This window comes from Triticum urartu, chromosome 4A, assembly GCF_056163025.1.
Source record: "Triticum urartu cultivar PI428250 chromosome 4A, HENAU_Tu73, whole genome shotgun sequence".
Taxonomy (NCBI): Eukaryota; Viridiplantae; Streptophyta; class Magnoliopsida; order Poales; family Poaceae; genus Triticum; species Triticum urartu.
Window position 1 is genome coordinate 499,215,581 of NC_141876.1, and position 22,276 is coordinate 499,237,856.

A 22,276-nucleotide genomic window follows, 5' to 3' on the forward strand; every position below is an offset into this window, starting at 1 on the left:
TTTTTTGCAGGGCATGTTGTGATGTGATATGGTCCAGACATGATGCTAAATTTTATTGTATGAGATGATCATGTTTTGTAACCGAGTTATCGGCAACTGGCAGGAGCCATATGGCTGTCGCTTTATTGTATGCAATGCAATCGCCCTGTAATGCTTTACTTTATCACTAAGCGGTAGCGATAGTCATAGAAGCATAAGATTGGCGAGACGACAACGATGCTACGATGTAGATCAAGGTGTCGCGCCGGTGACGATGGTGATCATGACGGTGCTTCGGAGATGGAGATCACAAGCACAAGATGATGATGGCCATATCATATCACTTATATTGATTGCATGTGATGTTTATCTTTTATGCATCTTATCTTGCTTTGATTGACGGTAGCATTATAAGATGATCCCTCACTAAATTATCAAGGTATAAGTGTTCTCCCTGAGTATGCACCATTGTGAAAGTTCTTCGTGCTGAGACACCACGTGATGATCGGGTGTGATAAGCCCTACGTTCAAATACAACGGGTGCAAAACAGTTGCACACGCGGAATACTCAGGTTAAACTTGACGAGCCTAGCATATAACAGATATGGCCTCGGAACACGGAGACTGAAAGGTCGAGCGTGAATCATATAGTAGATATGATCAACATAGTGATGTTCATCATTGAAACTACTCCATCTCACGTGATGATCGGACATGGTTTGGTTGATATGGATCACGTGATCACTTAGACGATTAGAGGGATGTCTATCTAAGTGGGAGTTCTTAATTAATATGATTAATTGAACTTAAATTTATCATGAACTTAGTACCTGATAGTATCTTGCTTGTCTATGTTGATTGTAGATAGATGGCCCGTGCTGTTGTTCCATTGAATTTTAATGTGTTCCTTGAGAAAGCAAAGTTGAAAGATGATGGTAGCAATTACACGGACTGGGTCCGTAACTTGAGGATTATCCTCATTGCTGCACATAAGAATTACGTCCTGGAAGCACCGCTAGGTGCCAAACCTGCTGCAGGAGCAACACCAGATGTTATGAACGTCTGGCAGAGCAAAGCTGATGACTACTCGATAGTTCGGTGTGCCATGCTTTACGGCTTATAACCGGGACTTCAACGATGTTTTGAACGTCATGGAGCATATGAGATGTTCCAAGAGTTGAATTTAATATTTCAAGAAAATGCCCGGATTGAGAGATATGAAGTCTCCCATAAGTTCTACAGCTGCAAGATGGAGGAGAATAGTTCTGTCAGTGAGCATATACTCAAAATGTCTGGGTATAACAATCACTTGATTCAACTGGGAGTTAATCTTCCGGATGATAGCGTCATTGACGGAATTCTTCAATCACTGCCACCAAGCTACAAGAGCTTCGTGATGAACTATAACATGCAAGGGATGGATAAGACGATTCCCGAGCTCTTCGCAATGCTAAAGGCTGCGGAGGTAGAAATCAAGAAGGAGCATCAAGTGTTGATGGTCAATAAGACCGCCAGTTTCAAGAAAAAGGGCAAAGGGAAGAAGAAGGGGAACTTCAAGAAGAACGGGAAACAAGTTGCTGCTCAGGAGAAGAAACCCAAGTCTGGACCTAAGCATGAGACTGAGTGCTTCTACTGCAAGCAGACTGGTCACTGGAAGCGGAACTGCCCCAAGTATTTGGCGGATAAGAAGGATGGCAAGGTGAACAAAGGTATATGTGATATACATGTTATTGATGTGTACCTTACTAATGCTCGCAGTAGCACCTGGGTATTTGATACTGGTTCTGTTGCTAACATTTGCAACTCGAAACAGGAGCTACGGATTAAGCGAAGATTGGCTAAGGACGAGGTGACGATGCGCGTGGGAAATGGTTCCAAAGTCGATGTGATCGCGGTCGGTGCGCTACCTCTACATCTACCTTTGGGATTAGTTTTAGACCTAAATAATTGTTATTTGGTGCCAGCGTTGAGCATGAACATTATATCTGGATCTTGTTTGATGCGAGACGGTTATTCATTTAAATGTGAGAATAATTGCTATTCTATTTATATGAGTAATATCTTTTATGGTCATGCACCCTTAAAGAGTGGTCTATTTTTGTTGAATCTCGATAGTAGTGATACACATATTCATAATATTGAAGCCAAAAGATGCAGAGTTGATAATGATAGTGCAACTTATTTGTGGCATTGCCGTTTAAGTCATATCGGTAAAAAGAGCATGAAGAAACTCCATACTGATGGACTTTTGGAACCACTTGATTATGAATCACTTGGTACTTGCGAACCGTGCCTCATGGGCAAGATGACTAAAACGCCATTCTCCGGAACTATGGAGAGAGCAACAGATTTGTTGGAAATCATACATACAGATGTATGTGGTCTGATGAATGTTGAGGCTCGCGGCGGGTATCGTTATTTTCTCACCTTCACAGATGATTTAAGCAGATATGGGTATATCTACTTAATGAAACATAAGTCTGAAACATTTGAAAAGTTCAAAGAATTCCAGAGTGAAGTTGAAAATCATCGTAACAAGAAAATAAAATTTCTACGATCTGATCGTGGAGGAGAATATTTGAGTTACGAGTTTGGTCTACATTTGAAACAATGCGGAATAGTTTCGCAACTCACGCCACCCGGAACACCACAGCGTAATTGTGTGTCCGAACGTCGTAATCGTACTTTACTAGATATGGTGTGATCTATGATGTCTCTTACTGATTTACCACTATCGTTTTGGGGTTATGCTTTAGAGACGGCTGCATTCACATTAAATAGGGCACCATCAAAATCTGTTGAGACGACGCCTTATGAACTGTGGTTTGGTAAGAAACCAAAGTCGTCATTTCTTAAAGTTTGGGGCTGCGATACTTATGTGAAAAAGTTTCAACCTGATAAGCTCGAACCCAAATCGGATAAATGTGTCTTCATAGGATACCCAAAAGAGACTGTTGGGTACACCTTCTATCACAGATCCTAAGGCAAGACTTTTGTTGCTAAATTTGGAGTCTTTCTAGAGAAGGAGTTTCTCTTGAAAGAAGTGAGTGGGAGGAAAGTAGAACTTGATGAAGTAACAATACCTGCTCCCTTATTGGAAAGAAGTTCATCACAGAAACCGGTTCATGTGACGTCTACGCCAATCAGTGAGGAAGTTAATGATGATGATCATGAAACTTCAGATCAAGTTGTTACTGAACCTCGTAGGTCAAACAAAATAAGATCCGCACCAGAGTGGTACGGTAATCCTGTTCTGGAAGTTATGTTACTAGACCATGACGAACCTACGAACTATGAGGAAGCGATGATGAGCCCAGATTCCGCAAAATGGCTTGAAGCCATGAAATCTGAGATGGGATCCATGTATGAGAACAAAGTGTGGACTTTGGTTGACTTGCCTGATGATCAGCAAGCCATTGAGAATAAATGGATCTTCAAGAAGAAGACTGACGCTGACGGTAATGTTATTGTCTATAAAGCTCGACTTGTTGCGAAAGGCTTTCGACAAGTTCAAGGGATTGACTACGATGAGACCTTCTCACCCGTAGCGATGCTTAAGTCTGTCCGAATCATGTTAGCAATTGCCGCGTTTTATGATTATAAAATTTGGCAAATGGATGTAAAGACTGCATTCCTTAATGGATTTCTGGAAGAAGAGTTGTATATGATGCAACCTGAAGGTTTTATCGATCCAAAGGGAACTAACAAAGTGTGCAAGCTCCAGCGATCCATTTATGGACTGGTGCAAGCCTCTCGGAGTTGGAATAAACGCTTTGATAGTGTGATCAAAGCATTTGGTTTTATACAGACTTTTGGAGAAGCCTGTATTTACAAGAAAGTGAGTGGGAGCTCTATAGCATTTCTGATATTATATGTGGATGACATATTGCTGATAGGAAATGATATAGAATTTCTGGATAGCATAAAGGGATACTTGAGAGTTTTTCAATGAAAGACCTCGGTGAAGCTGCTTATATATTGGGCATTAAGATCTATAGAGATAGATCAAGACGCTTAATTGGACTTTCACAAAGCACATACCTTGACAAAGTTTTGAAGAAGTTCAAAATGGATCAATCAAAGAAAGGGTTCTTGCTTGTGTTACAAGGTGTGAAGTTGAGTAAGACTCAATGCCCGACCGCTACAGAAGATAGAGAGAAGATGAAAGATGTTCCCTATGCTTCAGCCACAGGCTCTATCATGTATGCAATGTTGTGTACCGGACCTGATGTGTGCCTTGCTATAAGTTTAGCAGGGAGGTACCAAAGTAATCCGGGAGTGGATCACTGGACAGCGGTCAAGAACATCCTGAAATACCTGAAAAGGACTAAGGATATGTTTCTCGTTTATGGAGGTGACAAAGAGCTAGTCGTAAATAGTTACGTCGATGCAAGCTTTGACACTGATCCGGACGATTCTAAATCGCAAACCGGATACGTGTTTACATTGAACGGTGGAGCTGTCAGTTGGTGCAGTTCTAAACAAAGCGTCGTGGCGGGATCTACCTGTGAAGCGGAGTACATAGCTGCTTCGGAAGCAGCGAATGAAGGAGTCTGGATGAAGGAGTTCATATCCGATCTAGGTGTCATACCTAGTGCATGGGGTCCAATGAAAATCTTTTGTGACAATACTGGTGCAATTGCCTTGGCGAAGGAATCCAGATTTCACAAGAGAACCAAGCACATCAAGAGACGCTTCAATCCCATCCGGGATCTAGTCCAGGTGGGAGACATAGAAATTTGCAAGATACATACAGATCTGAATGTTGCAGACCCGTTGATTAAGCCTCTTCTACGAGCAAAACATGATCGGCACCAAGGCTCCATGGGTGTTAGAATCATTACTGTGTAATCTAGATTATTGACAATAGTGCAACTGGGAGACTGAAGGAAATATGCCCTAGAGGCAATAATAAAGTTATTATTTATTTCCTTATATCATGATAAATGTTTATTATTCATGCTAGAATTGTATTAACCGGAAACATAATACTTGTGTGAATGCATAGAAAAACGGAGTGTCACTAGTATGCCTCTACTTGACTAGCTCGTTGATCAAAGATGGTTATATTTCCTAGCCATTGACAGGAGTTGTCATTTGATTAACGGGATCACTCATTAGGAGAATGATGTGATTGACTTGAGCCATTCTGTTAGCTTAGCACTCGATCATTTAGTATGTTGCTATTGCTTTCTTCATGACTTATACATGTTCCTATGACTATGAGATTATGCAACTGCCGTTTACCGGAGGAACACTTTGTGTGCTACCAAACGTCACAACGTAACTAGGTGACTATAAAGGTGCTCTACAGGTGTCTCCGAAGGTACTTGTTGGGTTGGCGTATTTCGAGATTAGGATTTGTCACTCCGATAGTCGGAGAGGTATCTCTGGGCCCACTCGGTAAATGCACATCACTTAAGCCTTGCAAGCATTGCAACTAATGAGTTAGTTGCGGGATGATGTATTACGGAACGAGTAAAGAGACTTGCCGGTAACGAGATTGAACTAGGTATTAAGATACCGACGATAGAATCTCGGGCAAGTAACATACCGATGAAAAAGGGAACAACGTATGTTGTTATGCGGTTTGACTGACAAAGATCTTCGTAGAATATGTGGGAGCCAATATGAGCATCCAGGTTCCGCTATTGGTTATTGACTGGAGACGTGTTTCGGTCATGTCTACATAGTTCTCGAACCCGTAGGGTCCGCGCGCTTAAAGTTTCGATGATGGTTATATTATGAGTTTATGAGTTTTGATGTACCGAAGGTTTTTTGGAGTCCCGGATGTGATCACGGACATGACGAGGAGTCTCAAAATGGTCGAGACATGAAGATTGATATATCGTAAGCCTATATTTGGATATCGGAAGTGTTCCGGGTGAAATCAGGATTTTACCGGAGTACCGAGGGGTTACCGGAACCCCCCGGGGAGTTAATGGGCCATAGTGGGCCTTAGTGGAGAAGAGGAGAGGCGGCCAGGGCAAGGGCCGCGCGCCCCTCCCCCTAGTCCGAATAGGACAAGGAGAGGGGGGGCGACGCCCCCCCTTTTCCTTCTTCTCCTCCACTTCCTTTCCCCCTTTCTCCTATTCCAACAATGAAGGGAGGGAGTCCTACTCCCGTTAGGAGTAGGACTCCTCCTTGCGCGCCTCCTCCTAGCCGGCCGCACCTCCCCCCTTGCTCCTTTGTATACAGGGGCAGGGGGGCACCCTAGAGACACAACAATTGATCGTTTGATCTTTTAGCCGTGTGCGGTGCCCCCCTCCACCATAGTCCACCTCGATAATACTGTAGTGGTGCTTAGGCGAAGCCTTGCATCGGTAGAACATCATCATCGTCACCACGGCATCATGCTGACGAAACTCTCCCTCAACACTCAGCTGGATCGGAGTTCGAGGGACGTCATTGGGCTGAACGTGTGCTGAACTCAGAGGTGCCGTGTGTTCGGTACTTGATCGGTCGGATCGTGAAGACGTACGACTACATCAACAGCGTTGTGCTAACGCTTCCGCTTTCGGTCTACGAGGGTACGTAGACAACATTCTCCCCTCCCGTTGCTATGCATCACCATGATCTTGCGTGTGCGTAGGAATTTTTTTGAAATTACTATGTTTCCCAACACTGACGGTTTTCCATGTATAAGAACTATATTTTGAATAGTTTCGACAACACTTTCACTTCACTTGAGCTTACCATTTTTGGTATTAGGTTAATTGGCGGCCATATGATGAACGAGAGTGGGGGTTCGAGATGAACGTGATGTGCAAGCAGGACCGGCTTCTCTGGCGGTGCATCGGCCCATGATTTGTGTCTACGCCATCGAGTACCACTTGCCACATCGCGTTGCCGCGCAATTTGGTAAGGCGCAACATACACCACCAGGCGGTCTCACCGATACCGATGGCTACGACCTACACTTGTGAGTACCACCAGGATACAAGCCTTTGTTTTGATGTTTTACATTCTTTCTAATGGCGTTTTACATTCTTTCTTATGCCTTGCAGGATGAGCAGGCAGAAGAATCAGTCGATCACAGACTGGGAGAGCAACATGCCAGATATGTGAAGGAATGGAATGAGTGGAAAACTCGCAAAGATGTGGAGAGGAAAGTGATGGACTGGAGTGAGTACAAGGATCACATGATGTGGTACGACAATAGCATCAAGCATCATCTGCGCCTGAGGCCCTAGTGGACGACAACAGATGCCGAAGAACTGTACGATGACGACTCCGAGAATGAAGCCTACAATGACATCATCAAAGAGCTAAAAGGCGGATTTAGGGAGTATGGACCCCTCATGAACAAAGTGGTAAGTTGTTTTTATCTGTTTTCAACCGACGGTTGGATGAAATCTAATTTAGTGAGTGTGATTAATTTATTGTTTTGTAGTCTTCAAAGCTGAACAAAAGCATTTTTGAAGCCTCGGATGCGCTAAGTTCTATCCCCGGGACTTGAGATAGTGAGAACAAGTTGAGGGGAACGATGAAGGTAACATCGAGACTCCTACAATTACATTCTTTCTTAAGTTCATTTTAGTTTTTAACCATAAGCTTGATCCATATTATGTTCTCGTTTCATTCTTATTGCAAAAGTTCATCAACAAATGTCGCAAGCTGGTAGGCCTGCTTGGGTGCGCTACCTTCTCCGTTGATGCTTATGCTCCTAAAGCCCCGATGCATAGGCTCGCTTCAACGAGCCACGCCGCCTCATCGTCTAGGGTGGCTAAAGAGGACGAGAAGGAGGACGAGGACGAAGAAGGTGAAGATGAAGAAGAGGACGAGGAGGGAGCAGAAAATGAACAAGAGGAAGAAGAGCAACAGAGCGATGAGGAGGAGGAGTACGACGACGATGGCGCACCTCCACCAACTCAGACAACCTAGCTTGAGATGAGGCATGTGCCGAAGAGGGATTGGGCAAGTCCATCCCCGTTTCAGAGAGCGCGTCCTCCTCGGCGCAAGAAGAAGGCGGCTGAGAACCGTTCAAAGAACAACGAGGATTGTACCTCGAAGAGGGGAAGGAGGAAGTGAAGTTGTTGCGGTTGAACTAGTCCGTTGAACTAGTTAGTTAAACTTTTTATGCGGCTTCGTGAAACTATTTGGTATTTGTTGAACTTGCTATGTAAAACTTTGTGCTACATGTGTGGATGTGTGCTATGTAAAACTTTTTATGTTGGCTTCGTGAACTATTATGTTTCTTAGTTTATACATGTGTGGATGTGTGCTATTTGGTATTATTGTTTTTAAGTGTATGAAATTGTTGTGGCAAAAATATTGAAGACAAAATCAAAATTGTGTGAAAAAAATGCACTATGATCAGGCCCTACCGCCGGGGCTCGCGGCAGTAGGGTTGCACAACCTACCACCAGGGCCTCCGACAGTAGGGAGCCTCACTCCACGGCCCTAGACATTGTGACCAGAAGTGACAGTTGTTCTACGGCAGGGTTGCACACCCTACCACCGGGGCTCGTGGCGGTAGGGTTGCACATCCTACCACCGAGGCCTCTGGCGGTAGGCCGTCTGCCAGATCAGCATCTGACCGTTGGCGGGATGGCGGCTGCCATTACCCTACCACCAAAGGTGCTGGCGGTAGGCTAGGTAATCCTACCGCCGGGTTCCCTGGCGGTAGGAAAATGGTCAAATGTAAAAAAATGAACCGGGGTCAGATCGTGCTAAACTTGACCAAAAGGGTCAAAACATGAAATTTGGCCCCCTATTCTCGACTCACCGCACCCGCGCTTCAGGTGCGCATGCACCCTGCCCGTATGACCTCTCATCCATGGCCGACATCATTTTTCTTCAGCAGCCTCGACAAAGGCTACAAGAGCCGGCGACGGCAACTAGCCGCACTTCAAACCGATGGTGGGGCGGCCACGGATGCTGCGACGGATGACCATGGTCCCTTGGGATCGGCCGCACCCGTGATGCATGCACCACCGACGACCAAGAGCTGATGGGGCACTAATGCTATTACCGGCATGTCACTTTGCTGGAACGGGTCGCCGGGAAGCTGCAACAACACTGACAATTGTTGGAAGCAAACGACCATCGACTTGTTTTTTGCTGGCACTTTCATTCTTTTTTGCTGGAACCGGTTGTCGGAGAAGCTGCAACCGCGCTGTGAATTGTTGGAACCAACTATCGTCAACTCGTTTTTGCTGGCACCGTCATTTTGTTTTGATGGAACCGACACTAAATCTTGCTGGACTTGCAGGAGGCTTTGTTGCACCCCCAACGGCGGTGAGATATGTTTTGTTGGAACCGGTTGATTTTGTTGGGAGTGGCATTTTTTCTTGCTACAGCCCAGATGAAGAGCCGACGACGGCAATCAGCCACACTTCAAACCGATGGTGGGACGACCACGGATGCTGCGACGGGTGACCATGGTCCCTTGGGATCGGCCGCATGAGTGAAGGCCCAGCCTTTTCCCCTTTTTCTGTGCTTTTTTATCCGCCTAGCTCCTTTGTAACTCTCATTACAGCCTCTATCGATAGCTTATTTTTTTTAATCCGGAAACTCATATTGACATCAAAGGGCAAGCAAAGCAGACATCTAAGTGCACAAGTCCTCCCGGGTGAGAAGATACAAGTGTCAAGCAGACATAAACTGTTTATGAGACACACGATGACAATATAATAACACGTTTCTACAGTCGATGCAAAACAGGCAGCCAAAGCCAACGAAGCGTGTACATCGGAGGCACTTGACACTTGCAGGCAGAGTTCCCTACAGGCCGAGACCAACGGTTCGGCCATCTCTCCGGCGCAGGCCTGCTACATAGAGTTTCTCCAGGTCGGTGTCGAGTTCCTCTTGTTTCTTGACTTCCGCCGGACCCTCCTCGTTGCCAGCCTTGCTCTCTTGAACTGAGGCAGAGGCATTGCTCTTCACACCCTGCATTAGGCCAAGGCATCCTCAGACTCTAAAAAAGTGTTAGTGCATCGCAGAGTAATGGGGTATATATGTTGTTGCTCAGCAGAATTCAGATCAGTATTATATTTCAAAATTACACATCTTGAAGGAATTACCATGAGTTTGTTGAATTTCTCTTGGCGCTCCCGATCAGAAAACAGATTTGAGTCCCAGTGAGTACTTGTCTGAAGCATTAGGACGAAGGTAAAAATATGTTGCAAAAGTATGGTATACAGGAATAGTGGAATGGAAAGAAGCAAGTTGAAAATAAATACTTCCTCCGTTCCTAAATATTTGTCTTTTTAGAGATATCAAATGGTTACCACATACAGATGTATATAGACATACTTTAGAGTGTAGATTCACTCATTTTGCTTCGTATGTAGTCACTTGTTGAAATCTCTAGAAAGACAAATATATAGGAACGGAGAGAGTAGATGCTATCCAAGATATACCTCTGGAGGGTTACTCTTTTTGTTACCCCAGAGCAGCTTCTTCTTCTGGTCAGTGGATAGCCGCCCAGTTCCGACTCCAAATCCTACAATGTTCTTATTCACTGCAACAGAACATGCAAGGAGGTGGTCAGTCATGCATGCAAGTGGAAGATTGCATAGCTCTGATCTACCATGGAAGAGATTAACATCATAGTCATATCACTGGACCATCATGGAACCAAATTCTTGTGCTAACCAAGAAATGTTCAGCCCAACAAATATACTATACCTACTTTATTTCACACAAAACCATATTTTTAATAGGTCCACGCATCACATTCAAGAAATAGCACAGAAGAAACTAAACTAATGAAGACATGGATCCTTGAGATGGTGCAAAAATGGAAGAAAAAATATTGATAACAAACTGAGGGAACTCACCTAATTCAGCAGCTTTCATTGCTGCAACTTTTGCTGCATTCAGATCATTCATGGTTTCCTCTTTAATTCCTGATGCAGAATTAGCAGAAACTATGTTTAAGGTCAAGAAGTCCATAATCACATCTCAGTAGAATAATGCATCAGTGTGTCAGTACAAGAAATTTTCAGAACTAACAAAAAAAATCAAAATATCAACCAACCTCCTGAAGTATCCATTTCCTTGTGCTGTTCATTTTCAACATCTGGACCAACAGAACTGAATAAGCTTCTTCTCTTCTGCCTAGTTTCTAACTCAGGTTCTGCTGCGCAGCTGCTTTTCTCAATTTCCTTGCCACTTCTCTTCTTTACAGCCTCGTCCTGCTTGAACTTTTCCTTGTTTTTACTTTCACTTTCTTCTGGATACCTTCTGGAAGAGTGGGTTTCCTTTCTTAAATTAGCATCTTTCTCGTACTCTGCGACATCATGTCTATGGTATTCACATGGGGACTCATGTTTTTCCTGATTCTTACTCCTCTGCTCTCGCTTAACAGATTTATCCCCATACCTGCTGTCGGCATTTCTCCAATCACCATGTGATCTATCAGATGTGCCATCACGCTTTGAATGATCATAGTAAGTGTCAGCCCTTGACTCCCGATCTGGCCGAGAAGTTCTAGGACGGCTCCTTTCATCATCAGCACGTTTATCATGATACCTCCTATAATCATCATGCCTCCTGGATTCACGTGATGCTCCGTAGGAATGCCTAACAAATTCATGACCTCTGCCTGGTCTGGTTTGACTATCATTCTGTAGATCTCTCACGTACTCTTTCCTTCCATAACCCTCACTCCCCTTAGAGTGGTCATCCTTGACTTCAACTGGACTACGGCTCCTCCCACGGTTACTGCTCATCTTGCACTCAGCAGTATCTATATCAATTAAACAGCAATTCAACAGTTCAATAACAGGCAGATTTACTAGATCACACTAAGGGGCAAATCTTTCTTAGCATTGATCATTATACACACTAGGGGACACTGGGTTCATACTGTATGGACCAAGGGCTTGGGTGCAATTGTGGTCACTGAAACTAACACAAGTCACAAAAATATATGGATTTTGTTTATGCAAAATGTACTTCATGGTCCAATTACATATGTATAAAATTTCAAGCTCAAATCCATTCTATGATTCTGTCTTTAGAGTGAAAAAGGTGAAAAATCTGTCAATTTGAGTTCTTACAAATGCTACTCCCTCTGTCCCACATTATAAGAGCGTTTTTGACACTTGTGTAGTGTCAAAAACGTTATTATATTATGGGGCGGAGGGAGTAGAATTTTCTCATTTTGTTACCCTGAACACATAATAAATTGGAATTCGAAATGATAATTAGGTGGAGTAAATTCAGAAGTACATCAAGATTTTAACCAGGATTTTTTCCACCATGGCAACTGCATCCTAAAGCCTTGGTTATACAATACAGCCCCTGGGATACCTTCTAGTAAAGACTCAAAGTTAAAAAATTATTACATCCATTGGCCATCACACTTGAGTTCAGTTGATATGCTAGGGTTTCACATGCCTGCGAAACAAGTGATATGCATATCATGTGGATTTGAAAAAGACTAACTAGGCGCTGCTTCTTACACTTAGAATGAAAATAACGTGATTGGGTGTTGTACTCCCTCAAATCTTCTTCCTCAAACTAAGTGGACCAATCCAAGTTGGAGAATCATATAAGAAAGGAAGCAAGAGTTCTGTGCTTGGGTGGTAAGAGTCCAAGGACCAAGGATAGGGAACTCGCCCTTAGTGTAACCACCAGCATGTGCTAATTCTAAGGTGGAAGAGGCCATGACGCTTACTGGGAGCTTTGATTACTCATTGGTTGATCCAAACAAGATACTAGCAGCAGAGCAGCAGCCATTTATAATGCGCTTAGCTTAAGAAAACTGTCCCTATCTTAAACTTACCCAGACTCCTCTTTATGATTCGATGGAAGGACACTACGCATAGCACACAAATCTAACAACATAGTTATATGGATAAATAAAAATGGGAATCCTATCCTAGTGTGTGTTTCAGAATAGATAGAGATTGTAATGCCATTAGATTTGTCATGAAAGATAGTTCGTGTGTGTTTCAATGTCTTCAATTTGATGTACTCTCTTTAGTTATTCAAAATAAAGTTGGGTCGTTTAGTAAAAGAAAAAACTAGTACATAGCTAATATTTCATGTACTGGCTTTGCTAGAAACTAGATAGCAATGTGTGGTGCACTTGGTCTTAGCTTATTCTGTGATGACGAATATCTGAGTTTGTGTGCATGTATAAGCTCATGTGTTCTCTGTATAAACTCATGTGTTCTGTATGATATATGTAAATAGAAAATTACTTTTGGATCTCATGTGTGAATGTGGGTGAGAATGCTCACTTTCTAACATTATTTCTAGATGTGCAACAATCTAAAAATCAACTAGCATGCTTACAAAGTTCTGAATCTAAGTTTTTTGTGCTTGCAGATCATATGAATCAGATCAGGGACCTCCTGTTCATGGTAGATAGTGTGGTAGTAGTGTACTAAAATGACCACCCTTTAGTAATGTAAATGTACCATGGACCTCCTAAGTATGTGTAGTTTGTGTACAAAACGCCTGGGCAGTAGTAGCCACTGTACCTCGTGCTCACAGACACTCTTCAGCTGAAGCAGGTGAAATTCAGTGTGAAACTCAGTTGACAGAAGCGCACACACAGAAAACGAAATCAAAAATTATTTTCTCTTTTTTCTTCTGGTACTCACAACTTACTTGATATTGTTGTTTGTCAATTTTGTTCATTTGTGGTCGTTCAGTACACTCAAATGGTTCATTGTGTGATAATATATCCATTGCAACTTAGATGATCTCATGGTGGTCATGTTTTGTCCAGTGTGGAATCAGCTTGGTATAATTCTTGTTAACACCATCATCTTTTCTTTCATAAGGGAGGACAATTAAACATTGTCGATTGGATCAGTAGTCATGTGGCCTCATAGCTGAGGACTGTAGAATCTCTATCTTTAAATGATGTTTTTATGACTGGCAATAATGTGTTCGCCATGAAATCCTTTTGCGGCACATACGCTACTAATACATTATATGTTTACAATTGTGAAGCATGGGTCGTTTGCTGGTATGCCTGCCTGAGTAGATGTCGAATTTAGTCTGCACTAGAGATTGACTATTCTAAACAACATTTTCTTGCATCCACGTAGTTAGTTTGATATAGTCTGGACTCATTGAATCATTGTTGTTGATAGGTTCCAACACTACCTTTTACTCTAAATAAAGTTGCAAATAGGTACTCTAGTTCTTATTGAGTACTGTAATCAATAAAGTTCGCTATTTTTTCTATTGTTTGCTAGGGTGCTCTGTATAGCTGAAAGCTGCGTAAATAAATCCTGTTTAATGCAAAAACAGTATTTGGTTCAGCTGCAATCTGCTCGTAAGATTTCTGTGTTATTCTCATGTTATCCAAAGAAAGAGGGGGGAAGAGATTAGATGAGACGGGGATTGGGTGGCTCCCGTGGTCTAAGGTATGCTCTGAGTGGGCGACTGCAAGGGAAGAGAGGGAGCAGCCTGAGCGGAGGCTGCAGGTCGCCGCAGGCGACGGAAGAAGAGCAGGGGGGAGACGGAGGGAGCCGCCGCCGTCGGGGCTAGGGCGGCAGGGCTGGATGGAGAGAGGGAGGAGAAGGAGGAGGTGAGTTACCTGGGGGAAGTCCTTCGTCGTCTTCGGACTAGTCGCCGGAGGCACCGAGTCCGTCCGCTCGTGCGCCGTCACCCCGTCGCCTCGATCGGTAGGGTTCCTTCGCCTCAAGACGCAGACCCAAATCCCGGCCGATCCCTCTCCTTTTTTCTTTTTTTTGGAACGGCCAATCGTTCTATAATACTTCCTCCGTTCAAAATTATTCGTCGCGGATATAGATGTATCTACAACTAAAATACATTTAGATACATTCATTTAATTCCGAACAGAACATAGGGAGTACTCGAGAGCTGTATCTCGCGTTTAAGTCTCGACTGAAGTTTTCCTTACAGCCACAGTATTGGCCCAGCCCATACTCGTATATACCTCGCTCGCTTTCGCTTCGGCTTCCTATGGTTTTTTCGTTTCTTTTCTTCTGGTTTTTTGTTTCATCACCAGATTTTTGGTTTGCTGTTTTTTCATTGTTTTTCAATCGGGTTATTCCGATTCTTTTCTCTGTTTTACAGGTTTTCTCTTTATCTTTTTTTCTCTTTTTTGGTTTTTTGTTTTTATCCTTTTCATTGATTTATATGTTTCCTGTTTCTTGTATTTTTCTTTCATTTTCTTTGTTTCTTTCTTGGCTTTCATCGGTTTTCTTTGTTTTTATTGTTTCTTTTTTGGTTTTCACTATTTCTATTCTTTTTCATTGGTTTCTTTAATCTGTTGTTTCTTCGGTCCATTTTTATTGGTTTGTTCTTTCTCTTTCCGTATATAACAAGAATGTATTTTTATAAATGTTTCACATTTTTTCCAATTACATAAAGATTTTTCTTATACATTTAAAACATTTTTCTGTACACATTAACATTTTCCAAATAGATGATTAACATTTTTTAAAATATATATACTTTGACGTCAACCTTTTACATATGCATCTAACATTTTTTGTATACATCACAAACATTTTTTATATACAAGTTTATCATTTTCCAAATACATGATCAATATTTTTTAAAACATATACTCCCTCTGATCCAAAACAAGTGTCATGGTCTTAGTTCAACTTTGAACTAAAATCATGAAACTTCTTTTGGATTTGTGGTTTTAGTTCAAATTTGAAAACTAAAACCACGTCACTTAATTTGGATCGGAAGTAGTGTTTTTTACACCTACCTTTTCCATACGCATTGTACATTTTTCATATACACCTGTAGCATTTTTTAAAACATATATATTGTATGTATATTTTTTTTCATATACATCAGGAACCTTTTTTTATACACATGCACCATTTTCCAAATACATGATTAATTTTTTTGAACAAATATATATTTATGTCTACTTTTTTGCATACATATTGTGCATTTTTGTATAAATCAGGAACATATTTTATATACACCTTTAATATTTTTTGACTACATGATTAAGATTTTTGAAACATATATTTTTTATGTCTACTTTTCCCATAAACATTGTACATTTTTTGTATATATCAGGAACATTTTTTACAGACAGGTTTAACATTTTCCAAATACATGATAAACATCTTTTTTGTGGGAAATAAAAATTTCATATATACATTTTGATTTCTATTTTTTCATACACATTCTACAATTTGTTATACATTAGAACATTTTTTATACAAGTTTAATATTTTTTTCTAATGTGCGATAATCATTTTTCTAATTTTGTATATAAACTTATATAGATATATTCAGACTATTTTGAAATACAAGCAAATGTAAGAAAACGAAACGCAAAAAAAAGTGAATTAAAAAAATCGCTGAAGGCATGTCCGTGTTGGGCCGTCCCAATCGGGCGTCTGGCTGAAGCAAGACGTCCTACTATCTCATGTCAAGCTAGACATAGGCGCGCCACTATAATACATACTTTGTCGTTGTGCACGAGCGTGATGCGGTCCCGGCCCATGGTGGTGTCTTGTGGGTGAGCTCTCCTTCCCTCTGGCTACATGGGCCGGCTGCATGCTGGCCCGCGTTGCTTTTCGGTTTTGTACCATTTTGGGCTTTTGTTTTTTGCTATTTTTGTCACCATTTCACCCCTTGAAATTTCAAATTTAAGGTTAAAATGCCAAAATAGCCCCAACTTGCCCAATCAGTTTTAAATAAAAAGGGTGACTTGGGCGCGTATCATGTCGGGCCTTAAGCCCACAATGAAAGGGTCATGTTGTGTCCGGCCTGGCTTTCGGGGTCGGCCTTATGGGAGCTCCTAACTGGCGCTTTTAGCGCCGCCAGACGAACCCGGCGCTCACGCGCTCTCTTGGGTGGGCCGGCCCATCAACGCTGCCGTGCTAACACGAGTTGGTTTTGTTCACAAAAAAACCCCAGTTTGCTCCCGTGAGGACTCGAGCTGCCACCGTTTAGGTCATGCGCATGTTGCGTAACCACTAGAGCTACTACAAGCTTGTGAATGTTTTCGTTACAAAAAGTTAAAATATTGCTGCACTATTTCTTCCACATACATTTCAATAAAAAACGTGATTTGTTTGGGAAAAAATAAGAACAAAATATTAAAAACAATCATGACTTAGAAAAGAGTTCATGTATTCAAAACAAATTTATGAATTAGGAAAAAGTTCATTTATTTTTAGAAAAAGTTCACAAAATTTCAAAAAGTTTGTTGATTTTGGGAAAAAGTTCATCGATTTTCAAAAATAAGTTCATTGAATTTCGAAAAAAAGTTAACCGACTTTGAAAAAAGTTCATCTATTTTGAAAAAGGTTCACAAACTTCGAAAAAAGTTTATTGAACTTGATAAAAAGTTCATCGAATTAAAAAAAAGACCATCTAATTTGAAAAAAGTTCATTGAATTTAAAAAATAGTTCACGGATTTGGAAAAAAAGTTCGCCGAATTTGAAAAAAATCATGAATTTTGAAAAAAGTTCATCAATTTTGAAAAAACGTTCATATAATCCGGTGAACTTTTTATATCGAGTTAGAAAAAAAAGGAAGAAAGAAAACGGAAAAAGGAAAAGAATAAATAAAAGAAAGAAGAAAAAAGAAAAAGGAAAACAAAAGAACACAAGAAAGAAGAAGCTGCACATGATCACATGACTGACCAGGCTCAGGTGGTTAGCGAGTGTTGCGCTGTAACCTAGCGGCCCGGGATCGAATCCTTATTCTGTGGCAGGGCGAAGGTTGCCTGACCCTGTTAATTGTGTGTCATGGCGGACACATGTTGGGCCGAAAATTTGTGTTGCAGGCCAGGGTTGTCTAGCACCGTGCCTGAATTGTAAAAGGACGGGTCTAGCTGGCGGCCGGGCGCTAACTAGCGTTCGCTAGCGGCCGGCCGGCCAAATAAAGTAAGTGCTTGTCTTCTTGGTCCCAGAGACTAGACAACCGCATATTAAAAAGATAAATTAGTATAATCTAAAAATGTTAAAAATGACACTGTTAATTAATTATTCTGTGTGATCTCTTTTCACGTGATGGATGCCTGCATGCCATTGCATTAATTTCTCATGTTCATCCCTTCTGCATCAATTTTTAGTTTTCAAAAATATAAAAGACATATACTCTAAACCGCGCGCTGAAATTTAGATCCGTTTTCACTGTTGAAACCCTCGCGACGTGCTCTTCAAAAGTAGATCCTGCATAGGCATGTTTCGGCGAACTAGTCTTCCTGCCAACTAAACATCAATGTATGTGCAACTAAACTATATTGTCGCGCCAACTGAGTATATGTGTGTGTGCCAAAATAGTCCTCCCAACTAAACATCAATGTGTGTGCAACTAGACTACATTACCGTGCCAACTGAGTATATGTGTGTGTGCCAAATAGTCATGCCAACTAAACATCAATGTCTGTGCAACTAGACTACATTGCCGTGCCAATTGAGCATATGTGTGTGTCAATAGTCCTGCCAATTAAACATCAATATGTGTGCAACTAAACTATATTGCCGCGCCAACTAAGCATATGTGTGTGTAAATAGTCCTGTCAACTAAATATCAATGTATGAACTAGACTACATTATCGCGCCAACTGAGCATATGTGTGTGACAATAGTCCTGTCAACTAAATATCAAAGTTGTCATGGTTGCTAGAATGCAATCTCATAGGAAGTTGAATTATGCAGATCCAAAAATTGGTTTTGCAAAAAGTTGCACAATACAGTACTAAAGTTGCACCATATAGCACCAAAGTTGGCATCAAAAAAAATTCATCGAAACATACTCATGCGGGATCTAGTTTCAAAGATCTCGTCGCAAGAGTTCCAGCAGTGAAAACGGATTTGAATTCCGACACGCGGTTTGAAAGATATGACTTTTTAAAATTTAAAACTCTGAAATGAATATACGTGGATATGTTCTGTTCGGAATGGAGTAATTAGTGTGAACGCATTTAATACTAACAACCACATGCACTAGAAGACAAAAAATTAACAACCATATGCATGCGAGACGTGGCCGCTCAATGCAACCAAATAGTGCGTATGCACTTTTTAGATTTTAGGATTCTAAAAAGGAGAGAGAAAACTAGCACTGCTTGTGAGAGAGTTTGGGTGTCGTGGGACTTCTGTAACACGGTAAAATCATACATACTCACATACATGCACTTACATTCACCCCTATTTCTCAAAAAAAAACTTATATTCACTCCTACGAGTGCACACACACAGACACCTACTCCTATGAGCACCTTTGAGAAACTGAGCTGACACAACATTTTGAGAGAGTTCGAGGTAACCACAGACACCTCTTGAGAAACTGAGTTGACACAACATTTTGAGATTACCGAAGTAACCATAGACACCTCGTAATCGATGGGAAGTCTCCTCCCACTTAACGGATATCGTTGAAAAGTTCGAAATAAATCTTGAGACTGGTTCCATTACAAGGAAGCTAAACATCTGAGGTGTGCTTGGTTCGCTGGTGCCCTCGGACTTGCCCATTCCCCCCAGACCACGAACTGGTGTGACTTACCCCGGCAATGGAGGTGTCCGCAACTAAGAACAGCAATGGAGGTGACAGACAAGGATTTTGCGACACAAAAGTGCGGGGGCACTCGGTCCCTCGTGTCAGCCTTTTATTTTGGCTTTCGACTTTCAAAGTCCTATATATTTTGAACGACCAAATTAAGTTATGCTTTCGTATTCGTGTTTCTCGTGACTAGCGCTTGGAAATAAGATCCATTTTGAATATATTTTGACGACTTTTAAAAGAATGTGTTAAGTTCTAGTGTTGAAACTTAGTATGAGCTACCGATAAAATTCAATTACATTTTGCCTAGGACCTACGAAAAAATTGCTTAAAAGTATATCTCTGAAACTTGTTGAAACTTGGCATTTTTAGATGCAAAAACTATAAGTTTTATCGTTGAAACTTAAAGCTTTTTGAGAGATTTCTTAAGGTGTCCATGCCACACTACCCAGTAACGTGGCCATTGTACATAGTAGTACGTTTTTTCGCTGTCATGAAGGGGTCGGGACTTGGGAACATACTCCCTCCGTCCGGAAAAACTTGTCCCAAGATTATCTCTTAAATGGATGTATCTAGCACTAATTTGGTGCTAGATTCATCCATTTGAGGAACAAGCTTTTTTGGATAGAGAGAGTACCTCATAGCGGTGGTTCTATTCTCCTCTTGTTAGCCTTAAAGTATAGTGAGTCGAGTGTTCTACGTCCGATTAACACCATTTTCCAACAAGTGATAACCACAAAGAAGGCCTGAAAACTACACAATAAACATGTGTCTACGGCGATCACGCAAGAGGTAGGACGGCAGAAGCGGAGCCTGCCGCCCGCAGACGCTGGACCGGAAGCCCGGAGCGGCGTGCTGGGGCGGCATAAAAATTGGAAAACCGAGCAGGACCCGCCAAACCGCCATGTCTTTTTCCCTTGTGAACTGGCGGCTGCTTTGCTCATAGGCTATAGCGCAACTGGACCAAGGATGTGGACGTGGTGCAACGGTCGGCGCTCAAGAAAACGCCGAAACGCCGACCCCCGGGCTACGCACGCTATTCTATTCCCCCGTGAGATAGCTAGATCTAGATGCATCCATAGTACAGTAGTAAACGCCAACATGGAAATTGTGACAGGATTAGTCAAATGCGAGTTAGGTGATGCGATGCAACCGAAGGAAAAGGGGCGACCTCCGTTGTAGACCTCTAGTTTACCTTGAGGCTTAAGGTTCAGATATCTCAAGCGTGCTGTTGACTGCAACTAATCAACAGAGTTACAGAGACTCCTTGTACATATCCAGTTAGAGCATCTCAAGCCGCGCCCCCAAGACGCCCTCGCAGGCCGGTTTTTTTAGCGTCGGCGTCAAAAAAACGGTCCAGTCGCGCCCCCAAGACGCCGAAATCCGCCGGATCGGCCCGTTTTCTGACCCGGCGCGCCCAGGCCGAACCCGGCGCACTAGGGGCGCTTGGGGGCGCCGGCGGAAGGAAAAATCGCCCGGGTCCCCACTGTCATGCGAAAAGTCACACTGATTCGCCCCGTTTTCCCTCTCCTTCCCCGACACCTTGCCGATCCCGGCGTCGCCAGCCACCTCTCCGCCGCCGCCGCCGCTATCTCACCATTCCTCGCTGTGAAGACTATCTCAAGCCCTGTGCCAGGAGGCAAGAACTCCCACTTTTCGAAGGTTCAGGAGGCTTGCAGGAATGATGTCGAGCGAGCATTTGACGTGCGCCAATCTCGATTTGCTGTTGTCCGGTACCCCGCTAAGACTTGGTCGAAAGATCAAATGTGGGAGATCATGACTTGTTGTGTCATTTTGCACAACATGATCATTGAGAGCGAGCAGGAAAAGCCAGTGTTTGACACTGAACCATATTACAACCAGGGTCCTCTTGCCCAAGTGGATCACGAGCTCCCTGCAACATGGACGGCCTTCCTCAACATGCGCCAGGAGATCCGAGACCACAGGTGCATCATCAGCTGCAGCAGGATCTAGTGGAGCACCTATGGAGGCTCAAGGGCAACGCCTAGCTGGACGTGCAATGAAATATGAGTGTTTTTATTATTTGTGATGATTTTATTGATGATTTTATTTGAATGAGAGCCGAAACACGTCGAGCGTGGGCCGTTTTGCGCTGGAAATTGGGCCAATCCAGCGCCGAAAATGGGCTGAAAGCGCCGATACTGGTCCGATATCGGCGCCTGGGGCGACCTGGGGGGCGGTGGCTGGGAACGCACTAGCACCCAAGCCTAAAATAGCGTCGGCTCGCCCCCAAGCGGCGGTTTTCGGCGCGTCTTGGGGGCGCAACGACTGGAGATGCTCTTAGCGATATTACATGAAAGTGGACGTGGATGTACGTAATGTGTGCTCGATGTCAGCATGTGCATATCCTTACAAGTCTAACCACGATATTATACTGTGACTATTAAAGAAAAGGGTGTGGTTAGTGTCGTGGTTCTAAGTCTGGCAGTAGAATGGTGGGGGGGGGTTAGGAATGTAGAGGCAAAATCTCAGCTATGGAGGAGTTGTACACGCGAGTTTTATGAGTTCAGTCCCTTCTCGGAGGAAGTAACAGCCGTCTCGAAGCCCGGAGGCGGTCGACTGGATTATATGCGTGTGAGTTACAGGGGGTGCGAACCCTTGTCCCTGAGGAGGGGGTGGCTTATATAGAGTTTGCCAGACCCCTCCCGCCCTCAGTTACAAAGGGTTTAAGGTACATAAAGATGGGGACGTTACTGGTAACGCCTGCAATAAAGATACATAATGACCATTAAAGCTATGGCTTAATTCTCGACCATTGCAGAGTGGAGTTGCTCTAGATCTTCTGGTAGTCGAGTGATTGTCCATACGGTCGAGTGTCTTCAAGACTACCGAATGGAACATAGCTTCATG

The 22,276-nt window shown here is 42.7% G+C and overlaps 1 protein-coding gene across 2 annotated transcripts; it reads right to left on the reverse strand.

Moving 5' to 3' along the window:
* Positions 1-9,530: 9,530 nt before the first annotated feature.
* On the reverse strand, positions 9,531-14,647 carry LOC125552303 (uncharacterized). Of its 2 annotated transcripts, none has more exons than XM_048715799.2 (6): positions 14,489-14,647; positions 10,964-11,674; positions 10,764-10,832; positions 10,344-10,444; positions 10,005-10,073; positions 9,531-9,870 (listed from the first exon to the last, which is right to left on the reverse strand). In XM_048715799.2, exons 2-6 carry the CDS (start codon positions 11,655-11,657, stop codon positions 9,706-9,708), a joined length of 1,098 nt encoding a protein of 365 aa, XP_048571756.2. In that variant the 5' UTR covers positions 11,658-11,674; positions 14,489-14,647; the 3' UTR covers positions 9,531-9,705. The 2 variants fall into 2 exon arrangements, with proteins under 2 accessions (XP_048571756.2, XP_048571755.2); XM_048715798.2 differs by having other exon boundaries at positions 9,531-9,898.
* Positions 14,648-22,276: the final 7,629 nt, after the last annotated feature.

Coding starts and splice junctions, on each gene's coding strand:
- LOC125552303 (XM_048715798.2), bottom strand. CDS start 11,657: ATGAGCAGTAACCGTGGGAGGAGCCGTAGTCCAGTTGAAGTCAAGGAT. Junction 10,445..10,763: donor AATGAAAGCTGCTGAATTAG/GTGAGTTCCCTC, acceptor GTTCTGTTGCAG/TGAATAAGAACATTGTAGGA. Junction 10,074..10,343: donor AAAAGAGTAACCCTCCAGAG/GTATATCTTGGA, acceptor CTAATGCTTCAG/ACAAGTACTCACTGGGACTC.